Source organism: Brienomyrus brachyistius, chromosome 17 (assembly GCF_023856365.1).
Source record: "Brienomyrus brachyistius isolate T26 chromosome 17, BBRACH_0.4, whole genome shotgun sequence".
Taxonomy (NCBI): domain Eukaryota; kingdom Metazoa; phylum Chordata; class Actinopteri; order Osteoglossiformes; family Mormyridae; genus Brienomyrus; species Brienomyrus brachyistius.
In genome coordinates this window covers 9,207,134-9,218,565 of record NC_064549.1, presented here as the reverse complement: position 1 = coordinate 9,218,565, position 11,432 = coordinate 9,207,134, and the positions used below count along the sequence as shown (strand labels likewise).

The following is an 11,432-nucleotide window of genomic DNA, read 5'->3' as shown; positions in this document are numbered from 1 at the left end:
GTAAGAGTACAATGCAGCCACTGCCAAAGGAAAATACTTAAAGACCCTTAAGATAAATATCATGTATTTTTCATTACTTATGTTCTTCATTCATACTTCTACACTCATACACACCATGGAACGTCAGTCATCTTTTTCTGTCTTTCATTTTATATACCACACAAATATTGTTTCCACTTATTAATCCATGCATCTATTCATTTTTCAGCGACTTATCCCACACCACTGATTTAGTTAATCAGTTAATTTGCACTTTGCTTAAATGTACGTGTGTTTCCAGTGAGACTGAAGTCCCTTTGTTTCCACGTGCAGTGTGTGCGCGTGTTTGTCACAGCATGTGGCGTTCGGTACGACCGTGTGCGTTAGTGAGGCACGTGTCAGCGTGTGACTGGGGATTAGCATGGCTAAAGCCTGTTGCTCCAATTCCTTGATTACTCTTGTGTCTGCACTGCTGTCCGCTGCCATATGGGCAAGGGGGGGGGCGGGGGGGTGCTACACTGCATCTAGGACTGGTCAGATGCTTGCTCACCCCAGCCTCGATGGCCTCACTGCCACCCCCACCAAACAGTCCACCAACCCCAGAGATTTTGTCATCCCAGAAGAATGCACACAGAGACAATGACCACACAAGAGGACGGTCACACTGCTCCAATCACAGACCAGCACATCACCATAAAGGTATCTAACCAACTTCACTTGTTTGAACAACTACTTGCCCTTCAATAAAAATGAACAAACCACAACAATAATATTAGCAATCATCATCCATTTCCTGTAACCGCTTGTGCTATTCAGGCTCTTGGGGGGTCTGGAGCGTATCCTGGAGGTCATGATGGTGACGATACTGCTTGGTTTTCCGTACAGGTGGGTTACCTGCATGGAGCTTTAAACTTCAACAAGGTAACAATACTTTTGAAAGAAACACAAGCAAACAATCACATGTGCTCAGCTCCTCTGTCTATAAAATAAAAAGTACTACAACAGAAAAACAATGCTACTACATTCCTAATATATTCCACCTCTGTTCTCTACTCCAGTACTGTGAAAGCAACCCCGTGAATTATGTTGAAAGTATTAATGTGGACGGAGCAGATTCCTTACCGAGACCTTTCGACCTGCATGTCATTACAAAGAAAGCAAAGAAAATGTACTTTGCAGAGGAAGTGGACCGTTCATTACGTGCTCCGAAGCATCCAGCAGGAAAACTGAGTTACGACTTTTTAACTGAAGTCAATTTTTTAAAAATAAACACTGTCAGCATTTTGAATATGTTCCGAGTAAATAATGTGTTAAAATTTTGTTTTTGTCAGAAATAACAATGATGTCTCTACAACCAGCATAATTTTCACAAAAAAAACGGAGAGCTATGGAAACAGACTAAACATAATGACACTTTAGAAAAATAAAAGGGTGCAATTGGGTTAAAAATCCAACCATTCATTTAAAAAACAGGGAACGGCACTATTAATATAAGCAAACACTGCAATCAAATTAGTGCATACTAAATGTCCCACCTCCTCCACCCCATCTGCAGCCTCTGTTCCCCCCACCCCTCCCTCATCCGCCCTCAGTCACATCCCCCCCCCCCACTCTGCACCATCTCTGCCTCCTCAACATCCAAAAAACTCTAAAGTCACGCAGGGCCCTCTTCCACACCAGTGACGAAGCCTGTCCACCTTTCTTCGCTTCCCTTCACACCCCTACACCACATCTTTTCACATCTCCGCATCCTCACTCTGACCTGCTGCTCTGCCTCAGTCTCCGTTCTCACATCACGTCTCTCACGCTGCACTTGCTGCTGTCCTTCTTGCCTTTCCCCTCCAGCAGTCCTCCCTCGCATCACTTCCTCCGTCTCCCTCTCTGCCGCTGTCCCACGCTGCCAGCTGCATCCCCCTGTCCCCTCTTCCTCTACTACACTGGCAGCAAACCTCCCGTTCCTCCGTTTATCCCGAGGTAAGTTACTTACTTTTCAGATAAAGCATATTATGATAAATCGGCTGATCTCGCTCACTGCGTGTGTGAGACAGTGGGTGTGCATAGTGTAAACCCCGCTGTCTGTGTGGGAATCATAATGGTGTCCATGTTAACTGGGGCGGTTTTTCCCAACCCAGTCCCTGGGGACCCCCAGACAGTCCACATTTTTGTTCCCTCCCAGCTCCCAATACACCCCTGCCATATATTTGGAGTTGCTGATTGACTGGGAGCTGGGAGAGAGCAAAAACATGGATTGTCTGCGGGTCCTTGAGAAGCGGGTAGGGACAGCTAGGGAGTATAGGGCCTGGGAGCTGAGCATTCAACAGAATTGACCCTCCCTATCATCCCGAGGACAGGCGTTACTCCCAAGTTTGGCCACCTGCAATCCAACCTCTGTGACCGTCACCATGACAACACTGATCTGCACAGAGCACCTTTTTCAGACTGACGCCACGTCTGTACGGCTCACGCTTACACACAAGCAGTGATGTTCTTGCTACTATATTCTGCAGTATCAGTGTTTGTACTTCATGCTTCACCACAAGTTAGCCCTGCCCGCTTCCTTGGCAGTCCCTTCCATAAGTGTCCCATTTCTTATAACCCAAGGGCACTTGTCTTGAGCTAAAGGGGACAGCGTGATGACCCACTCGGTCCTGCTGAAAGACCTTCTCTTTCTACCTTCAGTAGAGAGAGACCCAGCTTTGAGCCTTACCATAGTGTTGTTTCAATATACACTATATGCAATAAAGTATTGGGACACACCTCTTAATTATGGAATTCAGGTGTTTCATTCAGACCCATTGCCACAGGTGTATAAAACAAAGCACCTCGCCATGCAGTCAGGTCTACAAACATTTGTGAAAGAACTGGTCTTCCTGAAGAGCTCAGTGAATTCAACTGCGGTACTGTCACAGAATGCCACCTTTGCAATAAGTCAGTTTGTGAAATTTCTTCCCTGCTAGATATTCCATGGTCAACTGTAAGCGGTATTAATGCAAAGTGGAAATTAAAGCGTTTAGGAACAGCAGGAATGAAGACCATATGAAGTAATAGAATTTAATTCCAGTGAAGGGAGCACTTAATGTTTCAGCATAACCAAAGACTTCTGGTGTTCTACGGTGACTCAGTGATTCCAAGACACCGAATCCTACATCCTAAAATTCTTCAGCATTACTCATTGGTTTCCAAGAATACATATCTGAAATCTGTATACACATACTGTAAGTAAAAAGCTGAGGGTTATTTTTCTCATGGCACGGGACTGATTATCGTTGTGATTAAATAAAGATTTTGTACAGTTTTTTTTTAAAAGAACCTTGATCCAAGAAACAGAATAATATGTTTGCCTGAATAGATAACGTAGTGAAACAGCAGGTGTCTGTATTAGATTGTTTGTTTTGATCTAGCTCGCCTGTGTGTTTTTTAGAAGCCGTGCTTGTGTGTTTGAATTTATGTGAGATTAGATACAGTAAGCCTCTTATTTGTAGGCTATGTCCTTGATTTGATTGAAAACTGGATCCCAGCGTCACTAAACTGAATTGCATAGTGCAGCCCCAGTTGTAACAAACTTATCTGAAATCCCTGTACCGTTGTCTTCATTCCCTTCAGTATGAAGGGATGTATACATCAGGCCTAGATATTTTTTGTGATTATAATACAAGCCATATATGGAAGTCCCACCCGTGACGTCATTATAAGTTACAATAAAGATAACAGTGCTTACGTAGGTGACCAGTGAAGATTGCACACTCCATTCAACAGCGCAATTCCCTGCTGTTGCAGGCACTGCCGTGTCATTTTTACGAGTTAATATCGTTCATTACATCAAATACTGAAAAGTCGGTAAACTGAATCAAATGGCCGTCATGAACCCGACTGATACACAGCATTTTAGCACCGAATACTACATTGTAAATTTTTAATTTTTACTTGTTTGACGGCTTAGACATGCATTCTTTCAATCGCGTTAAAGATTTTTTAAAAAAAAAATCGAAAACTGTAGAATATTTTTAAACATTCGATTATTTGAAAATCTGTCATAAAAACACGCATGAGCAGAGTCCCATCCCCGACCCCTCTCTATGACGAATTGTTTTGTATTATTGGTAAATTACGCTTTAAGTATTTTACCTGGCTATCTAAGAGAAGGCGTTATGCACGGACTTAGCAGTTTGTTTTGGTTAGATATTTGAATGTAGTTGTTTACCGTCAAGACTCAGTAAATCGATAATGTTGTGAGGTTATAACTGTGCTGTATGCTGGCACTTTGTACCTATGCATAAGCAGTATGCTGTTACCCTATAGACAGACAAAATCATAGGTTACTTGTGCATCGGATCTGTGCGTTAACGCAAGTGGACAAACAAGATGCGTTTTTTGACCCCAATGCAAGTCCAAACATCAAACACCGCCTATGAAATCACGTAACGAACAAATTAAAATTTTCGATTTTTAAAAATTTCTGACACCTTGGGTACATTAAACATGAGCTAAAAAATAACAAACACGACATTTAAACAACAAAGAAGTAGTCAACGGCCTGTTATAATCAGATATAACACGCACATTCTGAACAACAAAATAATAATAAAAATATATTTCGTATTTAATACAGATTTGCGATTGTTGGACGACAGAAATTGTAACTTATATGAAACGTCTCTATAAGGAGTAATGTATTCCTGGGCTCGTATAAATAAGAATTATCTTAAAGATGTAAAGCTTAATATTAGAAACCAAAAACGATCAGCTGAATCTTGCTTGCCCTGTTTATTTTCTTTTTTCTCTCTATTTTAATTTGTTATATAAAAAAATCACAGTACATTAAAGAAAGATGTTTATGTTAATCAACCGTAAATATAGTAAATTTTAAGATGGAAATGTAATGTTAATTACGAATTTTGTAACTCACGTAATTCATTTTTACTGTGCGGTAATGAAAACAAAATCCTGTCACTCTGATAGTGAATTAATGGCAATGAAAAAAACTAAATATTAAGAGTACAATATTAATAATTTAAGGACTTTGAATTATGGATATAAATATAACTGTATATCCAAAACGTTAAAACAAAAATGTCTTAACAGAACAATTAGGATAAACAAAAGAGCAAACAAATAAATATGTTGCGTCTGTGCTCGAGTACGAGCACAACCCTTCTGACGTGCTCGTGCGCGCGTGCGCGCGTCTCTGAATGCCTATACGGTAGTCCGAGCCGCCCACCTTCATGATCGCGGTCCAAAGCTCTTCTTCCTCTCGTTCTTCACCGACTAAGAAGTAAAGAAACCCTAAAGTACTGCACTGACGTTACTAGAAGGAAAAGCCTACACACAAATACCGTACCTGGTAGCTGAGTAGCAGTTATACGCAACAGGTACTCCACAGTGTACATGTGCTCATGACACAACACATATTCTGCTCACACCGGCAGACGCCACAGGTAAAGATATTTATTTGAGATTTAAAATGTTCAAATACAAGCTGCAGCCTCTCTCTCTTTATATCTCCGCCTTGGCTTTACAGATTCCGATAAACCCCTTATACAGTTTGGTCTGTACATGGGTCTGCGTGGATTTTAAACTATAAGAAATCCGATTCAATTAACAAGCGCAGAGAATCGGCTTTAGATACCGTGAAATGGCCTGTTCGCAGGGGTAGCGGTGAGCAAGTGCAGTGCTGGAAGAGGACTATCGCACGGCCGAAAAGGCGATTGCTTATTTGTTCAAGACGGCCGAAAATATAGCCTATGGTTACAATAATAATTATAATAATTATTATTATTAGTGTTGTTTCGTTTTGGTTAATAATAAGGAAGAAGATTTTGTTTTTTTTAAACTTCTGCTTTGTTTCATCTGTGGTTAAAAGTGGCGGTTAGGAGACAAAGGGGATGCAACAAAAGTGAACTCCGTATTATTATTATTTTATTATTATTATTAATACTTATTATTATTATTATTATTACTATTATTATGTATAGAACGACAGAAGGTTTGTGTTCGGTGCGCCAATGCAGCGGATCAGTCAGGGATTTTATGCCAAACAACAGAGCCTTTGTGTTCTAATCCAGCAGCCTCTCGCACATTGTCTCCCAGGCAATTATTTCTGTATTTTTAAAGCAGGGTGCAATTAATTAAATGAGTTATTTCCAAACCCCAGTAGAAATTCAGGCTATAACATTGCCCTTCGTTATCACGCCGTGTACATTTCATACATTATTTTTTCTAAGTAGTTATACTTTAAAGGCATAAATTGATAAGATTTCTTTAATATCTAAACAGTGTATGGTCTATGATTATATGCGTGTGGCTTTTAATTCAATTTAATTCAAAGTCAATTTAACGTTTTGATTTATATTATATTATGATTTTGTTGCTGTCCACTCGTCTCTAATAAACAGGTGCATTGAATGGCAATTTTAGGTATAGGTAAGTATGATTAAAAGACCGATTTATATGGAACCACGGAAACTCCCATGGTAATAAAAGGCGTGGGAGAATGAAAAGGAAAAATAGATTGTGTGTGTGTATGTGTGTATAAACCTATATACTGTACATGCTTAGTCTAAAGGGATGTCATTATAAACTGTCACTATAAACACATTTACTGCAAGAAACTAATTTTTGGGAATGCTAAACGATTTGTTTCTAGGTAATTTTTAACTAATGTTTTTTTCACCATATAAATATTTTGTAATGTTTCTTTGTGAAAACTTTACCAACTATACCGTACCAACTTTATTTATAAAGCACTTTAAAACAACCACACAGGACCAAAGTGCTGTATAGAGAATTTACAATGAAACAATTAGAATTAGGTAAATAAAAGTTTACAAACATTGTACTTTGGATACATATTATGCTGATATTATGTACAATATTGTATACGGAGACCTAACCTTACAGTTGAATAGTTAGCAACATATAATGACCGAATACTTGCATTAAAACCTACCCCATAATAAGTATTGCAGTATATGGATATCATAAAATGGAACTAAACATTAACTATGCTAACAAACGAAGAAAAGTACAGTGGTATATATATTTATAACTTTTACAACTGTAGACGTATGTCCTGTGACAAAATTACAACATAAACATGTAATTAGTATTACGGAAACCAATCACTAACTAACTGATTATTTTTTAACTTCCATTTAACCAAGTAGGACCTGATAAGGAACTAATTCTAATTTTTTGTGACTACCAGAAGTCGAAAAGTCGAATAAATGAAATTGATCTAAAAACTGCGAAATAACTAGACCTGTATGAGTCGCCCAGTCTATTTTGCTTTGGCAGTTACATAGGCGACGGTTTTATTTCTGTAAGGGGATAATTAAAAATATATATTTTAAATAGTGTTTAGTTGTTAAGCAACGATTAAGAGTTAGATATGCATCATGCATATTTATGCCGTTACAACTAAGATGCTAGTCGTCTCACTGGTTTGAAGTGTGCAATATTACGTGTGTGTAGTCGGGGGGGGTCCTCTTTAGGAAAAAAAATAGGAGAGAGAGAGAAGAGAGCGAGAGAAAGGAGGAGGAGTTATTGTCTCCTCTCGGTACCGACTTGTCTCTAATTAGCCAGCCCCCGTCTTGCTGCGCTCAGTACAGCAACCTCACCTCAACTCACCATCACTAGCTGAAGGAAGACCGTCTTAAGGTTCTTCTAGCGACGGAGTGTCGAGCACAACTGGACAAACAACAAACAGATCACGGTGAGAGAGAAGCGCATTTCTTTTTTTAAATAAGTGAGATGCGCACTTGATTGTAAAAGCGCAACTCAGAGTGCAAATATACGTATAATTAGCCTGACGTAGTGGGTTAGATAATATTTATATTTGTACGCTAAAGAAAAAAAAAAGATAAATCTCGGTTAACTAATTGAACACTTGCATCTACAGGTGTCAAAGGCACCAGAAGGGACGCCGGAACTTTTCACTTGCAGTCTGGACTCGGGAGCTCCAGCGTCGGACTGTAAACTTGAGAACAAAACGGAAGCAACTGGAAAACAACAACAATAACAACAAAAATAAAACTCAAAGAGTGAAAACTAAAGACTGAAATACTCCCCCCAGCAAACAGAAGAAAGATCCGGCCCCCGACGCGAGTGAGAGGGAGGGAGAGAGAGAGCGAGAGAGAGAGAGCGCGTTTATAGCCGGCACAGACATGATGTCCTACATTAAGCAGCCTCATTACGCCGTGAACGGGTTAACTCTGTCCGGCCCGGGTATGGACCTGCTACACTCAGCTGTTGGCTACCCAAGTAAGTCTACTTTTTTTTTTTATCACGGACGTTATTTTAATTTTCTGTAACAACACGATTGAAACATGCTTTTGGTTATGAAACATAGATAAATAACAAAACTCTATAAATAAGATGGTGTGGATTGTGGAGCGGTTCAAATTCATTTCATTCGATTGAGACACGTGTGATGCAGCGTAATCACAAATTTTGATCAAGGAAAACACTTGTCGGGATGAGATGTTAGATCAACACCGAAAGACACATGTGAAATGTTGCATCGTTTTCGAAATACAAATTTGATCTTAAAATAATTTGCAATATGTTAAAATATACTGTTACATATTTAGAAATGTTAAAATGCATAAAACATGTTAAATGGCCAATCTGGAAAACCTCGACACGGAGCTTGTGTGTTTATGCGTTTGGGTGTGGGGAATATTTGTGTGCGCGTGTGTGGGCGTGTTTGTGTTTTACACGTGGAATAAAGCTTGCGTTAGTGAAGGGAAAGGTAGGCAGTATTCCAGTCTAACTATAAGTTAGAAAGAAACAATGGCCAAGCAAATTTTGGGTTCGTACTGAAGAAAAACTGGGATGCGTCCCAGCACCATACATTTCCGATGTCTCTTTGTAAAAAATATTTCGCAGTCTTGTAAATTTAATATGGGAAACCCACACTCTATTCCTGGAAATATTGTGTACAATTTTAAATACCTTTTTGGTAATTTGTGTTGATATCGAGACGCAAAGAATGTTCGGCAATTTCTCTGCCTTTCATCCATCCATCTTCACGGGATCCTTCAGTTCCTTACTTACACATTCAAAGTATGTGTGGTAAAAAAATAAACTGGAACTGAACTAAAAACAAAATTATATATATTTTTGCAGTTCACGTGTTTTATTTAACTGGGGCAAAATGAAATAGCCCCGCGACCCAGTAGGATAAGCGGTTTGGAAAATGGATGGATGGATGGAAAATGAAATAGCCTACTACAATATGTGGATAAACCCTGTTTTCTTAAGATCACATAATGATGTCTGGGAATGTTCTCAAACGGATTATCGCCAACATGTTTACTACTCCTGTGTTTACTGATATTAGTGTGAAGAAAATGAAGATCTGGTACAATGCCACTATAATTTTGTTTGATGGTATAATTCAGCAGTGGACACTCCTTTATTAAACCAAAAAGAAACTCCCATCCATCCATCCATCCATCTTCCAGCTGAATTGGAATGAGATATAAATGAATGTAAAAGGTGTCCGGTGTAAGGGAACCATCATATCTTCCAGATACCCCACGGAAGCAGCGCAGAGAGCGGACTACCTTTACCCGCGCGCAGCTAGACATCCTCGAGGCTCTGTTTGCCAAGACGCGCTACCCTGACATCTTCATGAGGGAGGAGGTGGCCCTCAAAATCAACCTGCCTGAGTCTCGCGTACAGGTGAAGAGAGACCCCGCCCCCTCTGGCAAAACAGGCTCACTGCAGTTACCGTGCAAAAAAAAAAAAATGACTGAATGAATTTAGCGTTACATATTAAACTGAGGTTCTAACATCAACAACATGTAAAGATATTGCATTTCAGGGAGTTTAATGTGCTTTTCTTCCCCAGCTATTGGATGGTGTTCAGTAATATTCTTTCCTTCCTGCAGGTGTGGTTCAAGAACCGCCGTGCCAAGTGCCGCCAACAACAACAGCAGAGCAGTGGCCAGTCCAAACCCCGTCCACCCAAGAAGAAGGCATCTCCAGCCCAGGAGGCCAATTCTGAGCCCAATGCTAACACCAGTGGGCCCTACAGCCCAGTTCCGCCCCCACCAGGCACTGCTATCACCCCTAGCTCTAGCAGTGCTAGCGCCACGGTGTCTATTTGGAGCCCAGCATCCATCTCCCCACTGCCTGATCCACTGTCAGCCTCAACCACACCCTGCATGCAGCGTTCCACTGCCTATCCCATGACCTACACCCAGGCTCCCGCCTACAGCCAGAGCTATGCTGGCTCCTCCTCCTACTTCACTGGCCTGGACTGCAGCTCCTACCTCTCACCCATGCACCCACAGCTGTCCGCCACCGGAGGGGCACTGAGCCCCATCACTGCCTCCTCCATGGGGGGACCTCTCAGTCAGTCTCCAGCCTCCCTGTCCTCTCAGGGCTACACTGCAGCCTCACTGGGCTTCGGTGCCGTTGACTGCCTCGACTACAAGGACCAAACTGCCTCCTGGAAACTCAACTTCAATGCAGCAGACTGCCTAGACTACAAAGACCAGAACTCCTGGAAGTTCCAAGTCTTGTAGAACAGGGGCTGCAAGGAAAGAGAAGAGAATAGTATTTTTTTTTTTTTTACAGTGCAAGACTTGCAAAGGTGTTCCAATCAATTCAGTATGGCACCATTTTACAGTGAATATAGTGGTCAGCATCATTCTTTTTCATGTGTAATCAATGAGTATTAAAATCATCTTAATGCCTGAATGTTTGATTTGTAATGATAATTAGAAAGACCAGCTTGACCACGCAACTCAACAATGACCTTTGTCAGATTATACATTTTTCCAAAGACAAAAGAACAATTGACAATGAGTATTAGGTTTGTGCAGCTAGGTGTTATACAGCAGTGGGATCAACATTCAAAGGTAGAGGTAAAGTTAAAAGGAACGTTTTGCAAATCTATTCAATTATTTGGCTTGCGTAGAACAACCACAAGACATGAATGCTAAAGGAAAGCAAAAATGAATTTAAAAGTTGTTTTAGATTTATTAATTGCATGTATTTGTTGTTTTTAATCAGCAGTATTAGTAAAAAATAAATAATTGCTGTAATATGTAGGTCAATCCTGGTGATGCAGGATCAAGAAATTTGTACATGATTGTATGTGATTTTTTTTTTTTTTATCAAGAATAAGAATTTGTATGAATTCAAGAACGACAAACAACTGAAAAGGCTAAGATTAGGAAAATGAATTGAAAACTTAAAAAGCTCTGTTTTATATGAAAATTGCATTCATGCATTGAATTAAATGCTTGAGTGATTATTCTCCGAAAACTATTCTTATCGTCCTAGATGAATAGAATAGAATTTTTCTGGCATATACATGATGTGACATGATGTGGGAAATGACGAGGCGGAGATTACTGCAATGAGAAAGGACTGGCTGTTCATTGATTTCACATTATTTGTAGAGTCGCCACAGAGTATCACTTCTCTTTGATTCCGTTTTC

General features: G+C 40.1%; 1 protein-coding gene across 1 annotated transcript; it reads left to right on the top strand.

The window, feature by feature from the left end:
* Positions 1–7,277: 7,277 nt before the first annotated feature.
* On the top strand, positions 7,278–11,098 carry LOC125711785 (homeobox protein otx5). The gene is made up of 4 exons (XM_048981084.1): positions 7,278–7,690; positions 7,877–8,238; positions 9,512–9,663; positions 9,873–11,098. Exons 2-4 carry the CDS (start codon positions 8,142–8,144, stop codon positions 10,509–10,511), a joined length of 888 nt encoding a protein of 295 aa, XP_048837041.1. The 5' UTR covers positions 7,278–7,690; positions 7,877–8,141; the 3' UTR covers positions 10,512–11,098.
* Positions 11,099–11,432: the final 334 nt, after the last annotated feature.

Excerpts from the sequence above, each read along its gene's own strand:
- LOC125711785 (XM_048981084.1), top strand. The coding sequence starts at position 8,142 with ATGATGTCCTACATTAAGCAGCCTCATTACGCCGTGAACGGGTTAACT. Across the intron at positions 8,239-9,511 it reads CTCAGCTGTTGGCTACCCAA|ATACCCCACGGAAGCAGCGC; the intron begins GTAAGTCTACTT and ends CATATCTTCCAG. Across the intron at positions 9,664-9,872 it reads TGCCTGAGTCTCGCGTACAG|GTGTGGTTCAAGAACCGCCG; the intron begins GTGAAGAGAGAC and ends TCCTTCCTGCAG.